Genomic DNA, 17,366 nt, shown 5'->3' on the forward strand with positions numbered 1-17,366 from the left:
TGCTGGGAAAGACTGAAGGCGGGAGGAGAAGAGGACAGAGGATGAGATGGTTGGATGGCATCGTGGACTTTTGGACATGAGTTTGAGCAAGCTCTGGGAGTTTGGTGATGGACAAGGAAGCCTGGTGTGCTGTAGACTATGGGGTCACAAAGAGTCAGACACAACTGAGGGACTGAACTGATGGATTCCTATCTTAATGACCCTTTAATATTTGTTAGAATAGGTTTAGTACTAATGAACTCTCAGTTTTTGCTTGCCTGAGAAGTTCTTAATTTTTTCTATTCTAAATGAAAATCTTGCTAGTAAGATATCCTAGGTTACAGGTTTTTCCCTTTCAGTACTTTGAATATATCACGTCACTCCCTTTTGACTTGCAAATTTTCTGTAGAGAAGATAACCTTATAGTGTTGCTGCTGCTGCTAAGTTGCTTCAGTCGTGTCCGACTCTGATTCACTTGTATTTGACGGTTTTTGTCTTTCTGCATTTATAATTCTTTATCTTTTGTCATTGTAATTATGGTATGTCTTGATGTGGGTATCTTTGAGGTCACCAAGTTTGAAATCTGCTCTGCTTTCAATATCTGGATATTTATTTTCTTCCTCAAGTTTGGAAAGTTTACAACTACAGCTTCCTCAAATTTTTGAACTTCTTTTCTCCTTTCCTTTCTGGGACCTCTATACTGCAAGTATTGGCAGGCTTAATGTTATCCCAGAGATCTCAAACTGTTTTCATTTAAAAAAAAATTTTCTTTTTTCTGTTCTGATTGGGTGATATCCATCATTCTACCTTCCAGATGACTTATGTGTTTCTCTGTATCACTTAGTGTGCTCTTCATAGTTCCAAGTGTGATTTTTTTTAAACTTCAGCTCTTGTATTCATTTCTGAGTCTATTTTTTTTTTTCTATTTTCTAGTTCCCTGTTAACATGTTCATTGAATGTATCTGCCCTTTTTCCTAATTTAGTTAACACTTTTATTACCAGTGCTTTGAATTCTTTATCTGGCAAGGTGTTTATTTCATTATTTGTTCAGAGGTTTTTCTTTTGCTATTTCAGTGACAGCAATCCCTCTACTTCCTTTTGGTTAATTTTCTCTGCCTCTATGAATTTAGGTGAAAGTTTCCTATTGTGGTCCTGAAGCAGTATTCTTACGTGGGAGATTCCCTATGTAGATGTGCCCAATGCCTTTGGTAGGAAAGCTGGATTTGCTGTGAACACAAGTCATGTCTTTGCTCAGGGTGTGCTGGCAGCTATGGCCTTGGTAGGGGGTGGGACTGGAGACGGCAGGGTAGAGCCAGGTGTGCGGCTGGTCCTCCCCTCTGCTCAGTGACCCTCGACAGCCTATGGGAAGAGAGGTCTGATCCCAAGCTGCTGCAGCAGAATCTCTGAGGGTGAGCCTGAGCTGGCTCTATTCCCATTAAGGATGTTTTTTTTCCTTTTCTCTGTACTGGAAACCCATGTCCCACAGTGGGCAGTGCTGAAGCAAATGGGACACATGGGGGGCTCTATGCTCCTGTCTGCTTCAGACAGAGGCCCAAGCTTTCTCTGCTATGCTGAGTGTGCACCCACAATTGTTTCCCTCACTCTGCTCAGACACAGCCTCAGGTGCAAATCCCTTTGTTGCTCACAGCTGATCACTGTTCCCAGCCTCCGCCACCCTTGCCCTGTGGTGGAACAACACTGCAGGACGGGGGAGCCCACGTGGGCTTTTAGCACATATGGGGCAGTGAGTGGTGGTGGACTGGCTGCCACAGAGATCTAGGCTGCTTAAGAAAATGCTCAGCAAAGGCCATCACCACCTCACCCAGGCCCCGCCCAGAACTTGGAAGCCTCTGCATCTCACACTTGAGTCTTCTCCCCAGTCGTGGCGGCCTCAGGTCCAGTGTCCTGGGAAACCTGGCAGCCTCCAGGACAGACCTCCCTCCACTCTGACTTGGGGGAGATGCCAGTGCACTCCTGCTGCTCACAAGCTGAATTTAGGGTTCCCATAGTCTACACATTTGTCCCAGCAGTTCTCCAGCCAGCCAAGGGGGATCGCCTCTCCTGTTTAGGACCCCAGGACTAGGGTGTGTAACCTGTGGCTCTCACTGCTCATTCCCTAGGGCAGGGGTCCAAAAGTATTCTCACTTTTTCTCTAAGTTTCTGTCCAGGGTCACAAGGCTCAACAGCATTACTTTTCTTCTCTTTGGATTGGATATTTGCATCTTTTCTACAGCCCTGGCTGTGCAGGAGTCCGTCTGCCAGTTTCCAGTTAGTTTTCAGTGAGAACTGTTAGACATGGAGGTATATTTTTGATGTGTTCAAACACATGTGAGCTCCACATTCTCTTACTCCTCCATCTTGACCGATCTGTGAGGTACAGTTCTATGTGTTTGCTGCTGCTGCTAAGTCGTTTCGGTCGTGTCCGACTCTGTGTAACCCCATAGACAGCAGCCCACTAGGTTCCCCCGTCCCTGGGATCCTCCAGGCAAGAGTACTGGAGTGGGGTGCCATTGCCTTCTCCATCTATGTGTTTAGGCAAATGCATATGTCCATATACCCAATACCCAGTGTCACACATAAATACTCCTTCACCTTGAAAGATCCCGGAACACCATTTACAGACAACCACTTCCGCCTTGGGTCAGTTCATCTATTTCCAATTTCTACAGTATCGCCTCTTTTAGAACAAATCATATAATATGCTGTACGTTTAAGTTTGTTGATCTGCATCCTTGTCACCATTTGTTATTGTTTCTTATATTACAGCTATTTAATGGTATCACCTTGTGGTATCAATCTATTTTAAGGGCTGTTTACTCATCTTTCAAATACCACACTAAATTTTAATTCACAAACTTCACTCAGCCAAGATCCCCAGATACAGAATTATATAATTTTAGACTACAGACTTCAGATGATGTAAGGCCTTTTTCTTCAAATTAAACTCTTTATGCTGTTTATAAGTGTGGTGATAGTGGTTCAGTTGCTAAGCTGTGTCCAACTCTTGGGACCCCACATGTAAAAGTAGATAAATACATAGAAAACATTTATCAACAGCTCTACCATCCAGAGATGACCACTGTTTTTTTCTAATTGTGTGTGAGTGCACATGTGGTCATATATATGTGGTCACATGTGGTCATGTCTAAAGATCCAAAGTTTTTTAAAATTAATTAGTAAATATACTCTGGCTGCACTGGGTCTTTGTTGCTGCATGCAGGCTTCTTATTGCAGCTGCTTCTCTTGCTGCAGAACATGGGCTCTAGAGAATGCAGGCTTCAATAGTTGTGGCGCATGGGCTTAGTTGTCCATGGCATGCGGAATCCTCCTGGATCAGGGATAAAACCCATGTTCCCTGAATTGGCAGGCAGACTCTTAAACCACTGGACCACCAAGGAAGTCCCAATTAATGCTATCTTTGATGTTCAAAGACTGAATGTTTCTTCCCTAAGTTCAAGAATAAGACTAGAATGTCCACGTTCACTATATCTATTCACTGTAGTGGAGAATCTTATAGATGCAATTGTTGTTAGTCGCTCAGTCGTGTCTGACTCTTTGCGACCCCAGGTTCCGCAGCCTGCCAGATTCCTCTGTACATGGGATTCTCCAGGCAAGAACACTAGAGTGGATTGCCAGTCCCTTTTCCAGAGGGTCTTCCCGACCCAGGGATCAAACCCAGGTCTCCTGCATCACAGGCAGATTCTTTACCATCTGAGTCATCAGGGAAGTGCAATAGATGCAATAAAACAGTCAAAATAAATGCAAGCATCTAGACTGGCAGGCAGATCCTTAACCACTGGACCACCGGGGAAGTCCTGACCCCAGATTTAAAATCTGATTATGTTTGAGGAAAGAAAGCCAAGCGTGAAGGAAGAACGACAATAAACAAGGTGGGTGAGATAGGAAATAAATTTAGAGACCTGTTCAGGGTGAGTGGAGTGCTTCAATGTTGGTTGTGTCCAATGGTGAGACCTTGTTAACCAGAGGGATAGGATGGGGAGGGAGGTTCAAGATGGGAAACACATGTACACCCGGGGCAGATTTATGTCAATGTATGGCAAAACCAATACAATAAAGTAATTAGCCTCCAATTAAAATAAATAAATTTACAAAAAAGAGACTGTGGCATCCTACCCACTATATTTCTGATCCAGCAGAGAGAGATTTGGGCCTGAGAATCTGAATTTGCAACCATCTTCCAGGTGTTGCTGATGTTGCTGGTACAGGGTCCCACTTTGAGAACCCTTCCTGGGCATACCATACTACGATGAAGAGTCTGAGTTTTTTCTTCCAGACAGATGAGACGACAATGTAAGGTTTTAAAGACAGAATGATGTGCTTCTGTGTTGAATTTTACATAGATGATAGTGGTTGAGGTGTGAAAGCTGAATCAGAGGGGACAGGATGACAAAGGAGGAAGCAGTAAGTGGACTGCTGGTGAGAAACTGTCCTGAACCAGGGTAGAGGACACGTTAAAGTGAGAACCAACTCAGCACCAATTCAGGAAAAAGCTGACGGAACTTGCAAATAGACTGGATATTAGCCAAAGAAGAAGAAAAAAAAGGGCAAGCTGAGGTCACTGCCTTGACAACAACCTCTATGGAAGACTGGATGGGGTTGCTAATCAGAAGTTCTTATTTCAAAAATATTTAGTGTGTGATATCCATTAATATACTAGAAATACCAAGTATGCAAGTTAGATATACAAATCTATAGCTCCAAGGAAAACAATTTAAAAATGGGAAGTCATTAACCCATGAACACATTTATAATGGAACCCACTGAGGTCCTTAGTATATATCAATGGGTTGCAAGCAGGTCTGCTCCCAAGGGACACTTGGCAATATCTGGAGACAATTCTTATCGACTTTACTTAAGAGGGGATGAGACTACTGGCATATATTGACTGGAGGTCAGGAATGCTACTGAAATATCATAAAATGCACAGGAGTGCTCCTAACAGCAAAGAATTATCCTCCTCAGAACATCAATAGTGCTGAGGTTGAGAAACTCTTATACAGACAGAAAAATTGTCTTTCGTGTATGATGGAAACACAGGAGTACAAGGCCTTTCTCAGATATACAAATGACTGGAAAATATACCACTCATGCACATTATTTAGAAGTTGCATCAGTTCAGTTCAGTCGCTCGCTCAATCATGTCTGACTCTTTGTGACCCCATGAACTGCAGCACGCCAGGCCTCCCAGTCCATCAGCAACTTCCGGAGCCTACTCAAACTCATGTCCATTGAGTCGGTGATGCCATCCAACAATCTCATCCTCTGTCATCCCCTTCTTCTCCTGCCCTCAATCTTTCCCAGCATCAATGTCTTTTCAAATGAGTCAGTTCTTCACATCAGGTGGGCAAAGGATTGGAGTTTCAGCTTCAGCATCAGTCCTTCCAATGAGAATTCAGGACTGATTTCTTTAGGACTGACTACTTGGATCTCCTTGCAGTCCAAGGGACTCTCAAAAGACTTCCTGAACACCACAGTTCAAAAGCATCAATTCTTCATAACTCAGCTTTCTTTATAGTCCAACTCTCACATCCATACATAACTACAGGAAAAATCATAGCTTTGGCTAGATAGACTTTTGTTGGCAAAGTAATGTCTCTGCTTTTTAATATGCTATCTAGGTTGGTCATAGGTTTTCTTCCAAGGAGCAAGCATCTTTTAATTTCATAACTGCAGTCAACATCTGCAGTGATTTTGGAGACCAAAAAATAAAGTCTGTCACTGTTTCCATTGTTTCCCCATCTATTTGCCATGAAGTAATGGGACCAGAAGTTATGATCTTAGTTTTCTGTATGTTGAACTTTAAACTAGCTTTTTCACTCTCCTCTTTCACTTTCATCAAGAGGCTTTTTAGTTCTTCATCACTTTTTGCCATAAGGGTAGTGTCACCTGCGTATCTGAAGTTATTGATATTTCCCCAGGCAATCTTGATTCCAGCTTGTCCTTCATCCAGCTCAGCATTTCACATAATGTACTCTGCACATAAGTTAAATAAGCAGGGTGACAATATACAGCCCTGATGTACTCCTTTCCCGATTGGGAACCAGTCTGTTGTTACACGTCTAGTTCTAACTGTTGTTTCTTGACCTGCATACAGATTTCTCAGGAGGCAGGTTAAGTGGTCTGGTATTCCCATCTCTTTAAAAATTTTCCAGTTTGTTGTGATCCACACAGTCAAAGGCTTTGGCATAGTCACTAAAGCAGAAGTAGATGTTTTTCTGGAACTCTCCTGCTTTTTCGATGATCCAACAGATGTTGGAAATTTAATATCTGGTTCCTTTGCCTTTTCTAAATCCAGTTTTAACATCTGGAAGTTCACAGTTCAAGTATTGTTGAAGGCTGTCTTGGAGAATTTTCAGCATTACTTTACAAGTGTGTGAGATGAGTGCAATTGTGTGGTAGTTTGAACAGTCTTTGCCATTGCCTTTCTTGGGATATGTATATGCAATACATACATACATACATACATATATATATATATATATATATATATATATATACACCTGGAGAGCTGAAGAATAAATTAAATATACCTCAAGTTACATTATAGCATTAGGCTTAAATGGCTGCTGCTATTAGACAGTGAAAAACACAATAAGGAAATAAGGTAAAATGAATGCAACCATAATTTAAATGAAAAATTTGGACTCACAAATCCATCAGACTATATGGAATCTCCAGGGCTCTTCTCTTAGATTATGCCACCTGTACACCTTTGTTGCATGAATAAACACACAAATATACAAGCACACGAATGAATGAACATTATGGTTTAGCTCTCTTAGGTAATTAAGAAATAGATGCAACAGGGAAACAGAAGAGGAAACACAGAACGTAAGTGCAGACTCACAATTTCCGGACTGTGGGTAGAGAGTCACAAAATCTCTAGAAATGAAAAGAAACTTCAAAGGTGTAGACAGAAAAGGAGGAAGATTTGAAATCAACAGAAATCCTAAATTTAAGGGGAAATAAATCCAGTATACACGCTAATCCTAGAATCCTTCAACATGGAGCATCACAGCAGCAATCCACCATCAGGAGAAATTCCTAAGAGAGATTTCTCGAGGCTTTATCCTCTGAAAAATACCTATGAAAGCAGTGCTCCGGTCTGAGTAAAATAGAGCCACATTACAGAAGAGAACTTTATAGACGACTCATAGGAACACATCTACTTCAGAAACAAGACTGCAGAAAATCTTTCACACAGAGAGGTGTTGAGAGCACAACATGTTAACGTTTGTGCTTTTACAGTCAGAAGACGCTGAGGACAGGTGAAAGAGACAGGAACTAGAGGGGGCCGGGAAGATCCCCTGGAGGGGGAAATGACAATCTACTCTAGTATCTTTGCCTGGAAAATCCCATGGACAGAGAGGTCTGGCAGGCTACAATCCATAAGGTCGCAAAGAGTTAGACACGACTAAAGTGACTCAATACTCATATTCTAGGTATGAGGAGGTGGCCATGGTGGTGGTGGGGGAATAATTCTGTGTTAAAAGGTGTGTGACAAAAGTCTTCACACAGAGAAAAATGGGTATAAGAGAGAAATACACTGAGATATTCTGTAATCAGTCTAATCACAATATAAGGAACAGACGACTTCAAATATAAAGAGGATGCTTTTAGTCCACGGACAGAAATGTTTAAATCAGGGTTACCTTTCACCAAGGACGAGTTGGTCCGTACCACTGCCTTGCTGGCCATTGAGGTACGTGTGACAGGAATGACTCAGCCAGTGACTATGACGTTATGTGTTCCCCTTACACACCCAAGACCTATCACAATACAGTCTAGTTACAGCAATTATGTTTAGTAAATCAGAGATGTAAGCTGGGCTCATAGGAAATTACAAATAAATTACTAATGTAGTTCACACACTGCATGCTGGTCCACTTCAACTCTAAATCAAGAGAAGTTAAAATCGTGCTGCCTGGGACACGTGGCGCTGACCATAACTCACCCTTCCCAGTTCTTTATCTTCAAGAGCCAGGACGCCAGTGCTTTCTGTGAAGAGCTTTACTTTGACCACAGGCCGTGGATGAGTAGTCGTGAAGTCTCCTTGTGTTCCCCACCTGCAATGAAGTAACAAAGATTCTCTTGAAAATGCAGCATTAATTTTTGTCTTCCATATAGATGTGTCTCCTTAGAAAGCACATCAAGCAATACAGAATCTTTCACGGCTCAGTGAGATTTTTATCTTCCCTTTTGTTTCTGATAGATGGCAGTCAAGAAAGAAAATAAAAATAAGCTTTACAGCTTGAAATAATTATTCAGTTGGTCAAAAAATTAGCACATTAGACTATAAAACGTAAGAATCTAGGTGAAGGTAAGCGTTAAAGAATATATATGTAACTGAGTCACATGTACACCTGAAACTAATACATTATAAATCAATTTACTTCCATAAAAAAGCAAAACATTGTAGATATAGCTATTGGTACCTATTTTATTAATTTAAATACAAATTACAATACCATTTTTATGGATGGCTGGGGAACATTTCTAGGGGTTTGAGTATAAGGGGCAGAAACTACTTTTTCATGCTGAAAATTTCACCCCATCTCTTCTTGAAAAGTCTTTACTAGACATTTTACTTATATTTTAAAAGTGGAGGCAATTATCTTGTCATTTACTTTAAATGAATTTTTTAAAGCTCATATCAAAAGGAAAGAAATAAGCATCATAAAATATAGGAGTGTTTTGCCATTGATTTCCTAGTACACTCTCCCAAGAATAGAGTAAATCTGTCTATATTTGACTTTTCAAATCACCGTAACAAAATAACATGTTTCCTTGGTTTATCTTTTAATTAACAGCATCTCATCATTACCACATACCAACTCATTCTAGTCTGTTTACAAACTTAACTGGCATACACTTGATATTAAAAAATTCTTATAAATGGTTCTCATATTTCTGAGAGATGAGACATGCGATTTAGCACAGCATGAAGAAAATGCCATTGGAAAAAATAAGAGGAATAAAGACATAAGAGACAAAAGAAAGAGAAATTCAATGAAATAAAGATTCCTATTAAAAATAAATCAGCAAATAAAAACACTAATTTCTTATTTAAAAAAACGCAAGTAGTGGCACTGTCTAAAGTTCACTTTACACAACTTATTTTGAAAGCTGAAATACAGATAAAAAAATAAAAACCTGAGAAATGTATACCAAAATTGAATACTCACAATGTCTTCTCCTATAATAGCAATTTTAATTTTTAACACAGTGATATATGTTCAGTAAAAGCCGAGGCTGTTTCAATGACTAAAGAAACCAGCATCAAGATGCTAGTTTGTTCTTTTGAAATTAACATAATACTTCAGAGGGAAGGAGGAGATCCATTGAGGATGGAAAGCAACTTAATTTCTATCTTAGATTTCTAGAAAGGAATTAGCAGATAATCTTTTTGCCATTTCATAGAATTGAGAAGGTCTGAGATAAAGTAGAGCTAAAACAGGAATGAAAATGGAAATAGATTCAGAATCAAAATAAGGATGGACAGAACGATTTTCAGTTTAGAGTGAGGGGTCTTAAGCCTTAATACAGTCAGGCAATCTGAATAGTAACTCCAGAGTCTATTCCCATGACATACCCCTTACTTTATCGAGTATCATGTGGTCAAATTTGGAAAACTAACTTTCTAAATGAAGTTCAACTTTTTAAGTTCTATGTTTATGCATCATATTAGAGAATAAAATTTGTATGACAGTAAAGGTCTGTCTAGTCAAGGCTATGGTTTTTCCAGTGGTCATGTATGGATGTGAGAGTTGGACTGTGCAGAAAGCTGAGTGCCAAAGAATTGATGCTTTTGAACTGTGGTGTTGGAGAAGACTCTTGAGAGTCCCGTGGACTGCAAGGAGGTCCAACCAGTCCATCCTAAAGGAGACCAGTCCTGGGTGTTGATTGGAAGGATTGATGCTGAGGCTGAAATTCCAATACTTTGGCCACCTCATGTGAAGAGTTGACTCATTGGAAAAGACCCTTATTCTGGGAGGGATTGGGGGCAGGAGGAGAAGGGGACGACAGAGGAGATGGCATCACCGACTTGATGCACATGAGTTTGGGAGTTGGTGATGGACAGGGAGGCCCGGCGTGCTGCGATTCATGGGGTCGCAAAGAGTCGGACACGACTGAGAGACTGAACTGAATCTTTTGAAATAATTAAAGTCAGCTTCATATTATAAAATATTTATCCGTGTGTCTAAATTTTCCATGAATACTTGAACTATTCTGCATTGTGGATACAGTGTGATATATATGGATATAAGGCCAAGGTTGCTACTGTGCTATTTAGATCTATTTTATCCTTGATGAGCTTTGGTATCCCCTATATAGCAGCATATAGGTATTCAGATCTCCTACCAAGACTGAAATTTTGACACTTCCTTTTGTATTTTTGTCAACTTCTGGTGTCCTATTTGGTGATGTAAAGTGTTCAGTGAGGCATCACCAACTCAATGGACATAAGTTTGAGCGAGCTTTGGGAGTTGGTGATGGACAGGGAAGCCTGGCATGCTCTAGTCCATGGGGTTGCAAAGAGTCGGACATGACTGAGCGACTGGACTGAACTGAAAGTGTTCAATAGTAACCATATCCTTTAAGTATGAATAGTTTATTATTTTTTACAATCCCATGGTCATGCTACTTCTCAATTACTAGACTTGTGTAAAAAAAGAGAACTAACATTATGCTAGGAATAGTGATAAGGTAAAAACCAATTCAGAGAAGTCATATAAGGACTCTAATCAATATACTGCAAGTAGAGACAGTAATTAGAAAACAAAGAGCTAAAATCTTATGGGAAATCACTGATAATATATAACTTGGAAGGGAATCCAGGATATCCAGTCTCAAAATCAGTAATGCCAATAAAGACAGGAAATAGATGAATATCATAGGCCCGGAGGCAATCCATGACAGTACATCTCCCTACAAACAAGGTATAGGAACTCCGAGTCCAGAGTATGGAATGCTAATGGTCAAATCCTGTGAATGAGGAAAGCTTAAATAACACACTTTCAGAAAGGGAGAAGCCAAGGCACAAAGGTATCAGCAAATGCTAACTTTAATAGCCAGACATCTAAATTTTTAGAGGCATTCAACAACAACAAAAATGCAATTTTAAAAGGGTACATAAATAAAAATACTGTGATGATAGTTCTCATAAATTCCAGCATTCCAGGATATAAGCAAACTGCTACCACCTTGATAATTTCTCCACTGAAAAATACAAGTTAAAAAGTTATGTACAGTTTATGAATTCTACAACGAGTTAATTAAAAATTACAAAGTCTCCCTCTCTTTCTATCAAAAAAGGCAGCACGGAAGAAAGGAAAAAGATAATAGGCCTATTTTCAATATTCACCATGATACTTCCTTGCTTTCTACTTAATTGGCATGTTTAAACACTTTCAGGAATTAATACCAGTCATTATCGTCTTGCTATTTTCTCTGTATTATGTGATGAAAGAATACACTACCCTTGCTGTCAATTTGCTTTGACTCAAAAGCATTGCCTTTTTCTACTTCTGTGAATGTATTATTTATGAGGACTCAGACTTCCAATGTAAATCTTCAAATGAATAAAATATCTACAAAGTACCTTTATGAGGACTGCAGGGTTTTGCGGCAATGAAAACTGGGTAAGTTATATACAAACTGAAATAACTGACATTATTATGTATTTGCTAATAAATAAAGTATGCTAGAAATTTGTATCAAGAGCCAAAAAAAATATGTTCAGTCTATTCACCCAGTAAGGCTATTTCTAGGAATTTATCCTAACAAAATAACCATGTGTAATTAAAAAAAAACAGTATAAGCAGGAATGTATTCTATCATAGCATTATGAATAAATAACAAAAGCAAGCAACCTAAATATCTAATATTAGGGGAAAGATTATGTAAATTATGTGACATACAATGGAAATTTTTGCTGCTACCTATGACAGTCATCAAGGTGATATAAAACCATGCATGATGTATTAAAAAAGAGGGGACACAAAACTGAATCAGGTGTTGATGTATGGCAAAAACTATCACAATAATGCAAAGTAATTATCCTCCTAAAATAAATCAATTTTAGAAATAGAATCAGGGCCTTTCATTCATTCAAAAAGCTTACTGAGTACCTCTTGTGTGCCAGACATATTCCAGTGTCAGTAACCAAAGTCTAACCTCTTGAAAAATACATTCTAATAGAAGATGACAGACATAAATAATTTTATTATATTCTGTAGTATATATCTCTTTCCACTCTTGCTCTGCATTCTTAACAGCTAGATACCTCCCACGGTCTCTCAAAGTAGCTAGAGAACTAGATTTATATTATGATCTGAAAGAATTCTCAAAAGTTAACAGCGTATTTGTTTTAAAGTATGCTGAAAACCATGAGCAGTAAAACAGTTATGTCAAAAAGTACTCAAATCCTTTAACTCAAAATTCATATTCATTGTGAATACAAAATGCACTGTGTTACAGAAGCTAAGAACTTGAAAGCAGTCTCAATCTATATTCTTCATCTATAACCAGCAGTAATGAATTAAAGATATATGTAACCCCCAAATTATTTCATCCATCAAATATCTTTTCATCCTTTCATCTGTCCAACTGTGTGACTGGAATTGGGAAAGATAGAGGGCATTCAAAAAAAAATCAAAAGATGACAGATCTTGTATTAAATGAACATAGACTAGTAGGGGAGACAAACATATAAACTCAAATGTAAACAATAAACCAAATCATATAGAACTGAACAGGGCTCTATAAAGTACACTTTTAAGTTACTTCTGAAGTCAAGCACTTTCTTTTTACTGGTCACCTGCATTTCTGGCTTGCCTTTTTATTACCATTGTCCGTTTCTCTCTTAGGCTTTCTATCAACTGGCAATTTTTAAAAACTTTTTGTATGATAGACATTAACTGTTGCCATACATATGGCAAATATTTTCATACTTGGTTATTTTCTACTTAACTCATGTATGGCTTTTTTAAATGCATAATTTGAAAATATCAGGTAGCCAATTCTGTTGATCTGATTTATAGTTTTTAACATTAACACCCTACTTAAAAATTTTCTTCTTAAAGATTATATAAAATTTAACCTATGTTTCTTTCATACATTTCTACTGTTTAAATCTTCAAGTTGTCTGAAATATAGTAGTAATATTAAAACGGCAGTTTCACTTTTCTTTTTATCCCAATCTCATTTGGTTTAGAAATCAAACATTTATTATTATATAAGCTTTAGTTTGGTTTTAAAGTTTCTGTCCTAAAAATCTATCTCTTGAACTGTGCTAACAAAAGTTTCATGAGAGCTTCACAAGATTTCTGTTAGAACAAAAAGAATATAGACATTTTCAAATTATATTTGAAGTCTGAAATTAAATTTGATTCAAGAAAAAGAAAAATCTCCATTTTAATTAAAATCTATTCCAATATTTCTTGGTAAAGACAATTTTTTTCATCTTCCACATAGGTCTTACACATTACTTACTGAACTCATCTCACAGTACAGTTGATCCTTGAACAGCATGAGGGTTAATCCCCATATAATTTATGGTTGACCTTTGTATCTAGTTTCTCTCCATCTGTGGATCCAACCAACCACCAACTGTGAAGCACCGTAGGATTTACTATTGAAAAATATCCACATGTAAGTGGACCCATACAGTTCAAATTCATGCTATTCAAGGGTCAACTGTATTTATTTTGTGATTCTAAGCAATCTTTTTCCTTTATGTTGTCTGACTACTGGTGTCATATAAGAAAGTTATAAACTCCTTTTTCAAATAGTTTTGCTTTATTTTCTATCTAGTGACTATTTTTGCAAATGATGTCTTCACCAAATTAACACTAATTCTATTAAAAATTGAGTTATTAAAATAATTAAAAATGACATAATTCTACGCTATACACTACTAACTTTATAACAGAAACATTAAATAAGGGTTCAATTACAGAGGTAAAGGTGAGTCTTAAAAAATTATATGTAATTCTTAAGCTGTTTTATGCTGAAATTACTTTACAAAACAAACTATAGATAAATTAGCATTCTCATAATTTTGGCATTTTAAGATTAAAATATTGTAATATTTACCTAACAATCTTTGCCTACATAAAAGTTTCTGTTCATAACCTAAGCATCAAAGCATCAGATATTTGGTAGTATGGACTTAAACACTCTTGTGGAAAGTCGAAAATGTTTCCAAGTTTTCTGCAGTTGACTTCAAATAGGTCTGAGGTCTCTTTCTGCTGTCCTACAGGGAATTTGCCCAAGAAACTGGATTTGGATTATTTTATTTCAATTACTCATATTTGGTGGTAAGGTAGGTATCACTTTTGGATTATTTTATTTCAATTACTCATATTTGGTGGTAAGGTAGGTATCACTCCTTCAAGCTCCAAGGATCAAAAAGGAATAAAGATGCTTGAGAATGGGATGCAAAGAAAGAGACAGGGAGAAAGAAATGATGGGTTAAGAAGTGACCAACAAAAGAAAAAGGGTAGAGAGGGGAGAAAAGAAAGGAGGATTTAAGAAGACCAATCTGGAAAGGAGAGCGTTAGAGTACTCTGAATCTTAACCCATTTTTGCACATGAACTTTAATCTTTCTTTTAAAGACCATTTACAGTCCAAAATGCTGTGCCGTGCTGTGCTTAGTTGCTCAATTGTGTCCAACTCTTTGGGACCCCATGGACTGTCGCCCGCCAGGCTCCTCTGTTCATGAGGATTCTCTAGGCAAGAATACTGGAGTGGGTAACCTATCCCTTCTCCAGGGGATCTTCTTGACTCAGGAATTGAACCAGGGTCTCCTACCAGGGAAGCTGACACACTGCAAATCTTAATAACAGAAATGAAAAACATCCTTTGAAGTAACTAAGTTTTATCACTCTAAGTTTTGAGAGGATCTTTCAAAAGCATCACACTAAAACTTTTTATAATGATAAAAATACAAAACTATCTGTTTCTTCGACATGACAAAGAATAAATCTTGGGGTGCATGTTGCAATTTAAGGTAGAACAATATTCCACAATGGCTTTGGCTGGGTAAAGATCACTTTCATAAAGAAAGAAAAATGCTACAGCCTTCACCTTCATTCTCACCATCTGCAGGATTTTTCCCTTCAAAGGACAGCTCCATTTTAGAGATCTCAAGATTGCTAAAGCCTCAAGGAAAACAGGATCTCAAAAGTCTGCATTTCATTTATGAAGTATTCAATGCCATTAAACTTCCATATCCAGAGTACAGAGAATCATTATATTTGTACCATTTTCTTCTAACAAGTCAAACAAGCATGTTAGCACAAAATCAGGTTTCAGAAAAGAAAGAAGATATAATCTCTCATAAGCATTTTTTGTTTTCTCCCTCATAGTAGGGTAGTTCAGAGACATTAGCTTGAAGCATCTAATTTTAAAGAGAACCATTTGTCACGTCATGCATTACAATTTTCCTTGGTGAAGACAGTACAAAAAATAAGTTTTTATAAAATAGAAATCAAGATTTTTAAGAGCCTACACAGAGAAAGACTAAATAATTGATATAGAAGGTAAATTGAAGCATAAAATCTTCTATACACATGCAAATCCTTAGAAAGAGGTTTAAATAATAAAACGCAATGGTGTATAAATGAGAACATACTGCATAAACCACTAGTCACCTACAGATAACTATCAATATATGTTCATACTGCTCTCATACCTGCACCTTTGAAACGTGTGAGACCATCCATCTGATTTTGTCCCGTTTTTTGACATGAAAATAAAAAGTGAAGGTGTTACATGAACTGGAATCAGAAAAAAAGAAACTCTTTAAAATGTCATAGAATTAATGTATTTTCCTTTAAAGATAAAAGGAAATTTAAACTATTTATACTGCTTCCAACTACTAGGTTATAGTTTTCACCAATCGGTACAGCATATGGTTATTAGTAAGTTGGAATGTGCATCCGTGACTGGCACAACTGACCCTTGAGCAACACAGGGGATAGGGGTGCTGACCCTCTGTGAAGCCGCAAATCCAAGTATAATTTCTAGTCAGTCCTTCTTACACAGGCGTCTGTTTCGTTGTTCAGTTATTCAGTCATGCTTGATTCTTTGCGACCCCAAGAACTGCAGCGTACCAGGCTCCTCTATTCTTCACTATCTCTTGGAGTTGGTTCAAACTCATGCCCATTGAGTTGGTGATGCCATCCAACCATCTCATCCTTTGTCACCCTCTTCTTCTCCCGCACTTAATCTTTCCCAGCATCAGAGACTTTTCTAATGAGCCAGCTCTTCAAATCAGGTGGCCAAAGTATTGGAGCTTCAGCATCAGCGTCAGTCTTTACAATGAATATTCAGGGTTGATTTCCTTTAAGATTGACTGGTTTGATCCCTGTGCTATCCAGGGGACTCTGAAGTCTTTTCCAGCACCACAATTCTACAGCATCAGCTCTTCGGTGCTCAGCCTTCTTTATGGTCCAACTCTCACATATGTGAATTCAACCGATTCAAATCATGTTTACTACTGAAAACAAATTCACATGTAAGTGGACCTGCACTGTTCAGACCCATGTTGTTCAAGGGTCAGCTGGAACTCACTTTACCAGATCTTCCCATGATTAATCTCTAATTTGCTAGAACTTCAAGCAGGGGTTAATGTTCTTCAGGGCTAAACATATCGGCATGAAAATGTTTTGAAAATTTATATGTATTTTAAATGTGAAAGCCCTGGAGTTGCTAGGGTAATACAATGTTAGTGTATCCCATTCTTAGTGACTTATGTTTGAAAGCAAATGCTCCTCAGTTGAGTCTAGCTGCTCCAAAGGTCAAAGACTCTTGGCTGTGTCTCTAAGCAGTGGGTTGAAAGGGAAACATCAGACAGAATCATCTACAAAGACCTGTTTTAGTTCTAGAAAAAGTCCTCTTGGCGTCTCTTTGCAGATAAAATTACTTTTTTTTTTCATTCCTAAATGACTCTTTTAGGTGAAATGAAAATATTTTCCAAGTGCAGAGTAGTTGGGGAGCCAAGGGAGAAGTCTCTGAATTACACCAACATCTCAGATTCCAGAGAGGACTGGAGTCAGCTGGGACCATTTCTGACGGGGATTGAGAAGACAGCCAAAAGCACCAAGCGCTCAACAAGGGCATGATGTATGGTGCGGAAACAAAGTGGATTTAAATAAAGTAAGCAAAACATGGCAGGATCCAAACCAGCCCCAGGAGCATCAGATGAGGACCTGTGCTCCAGTCCGCAGCCCAGAGGTGACATCACAGGCCGATTCAGGAGGAACCTGGCAAGCAGCTGGATCTGGTAACTTTCACAGACCATAGCTGCCACTGGCACTTGGTGCTTCTAGATCCTATGAGACCTAGCCTGTGTCACTCA

The 17,366-nt window shown here is 38.4% G+C and overlaps 1 protein-coding gene across 4 annotated transcripts in view; it reads right to left on the bottom strand.

The window, feature by feature from the left end:
* Window positions 1–17,366, bottom strand: part of CADPS2 (calcium dependent secretion activator 2) — a 593,849-nt gene that overhangs the window by 287,897 nt on the left and 288,586 nt on the right. For all 4 annotated transcript variants that reach the window (XM_055421183.2, XM_088834647.1, XM_055421182.2 and 1 more), the window contains one exon: window positions 7,955–8,066. In XM_055421183.2, the coding sequence (XP_055277158.1) occupies window positions 7,955–8,066 (112 nt within the window). The remainder of the gene's footprint in view (window positions 1–7,954; window positions 8,067–17,366) is intronic.

The sequence above is a fragment of the Moschus berezovskii genome, chromosome 3 (genome assembly GCF_049115385.1).
Source record: "Moschus berezovskii isolate FMDL1 chromosome 3, NW_MosBer_1.0, whole genome shotgun sequence".
Classification (NCBI taxonomy): domain Eukaryota; kingdom Metazoa; phylum Chordata; class Mammalia; order Artiodactyla; family Moschidae; genus Moschus; species Moschus berezovskii.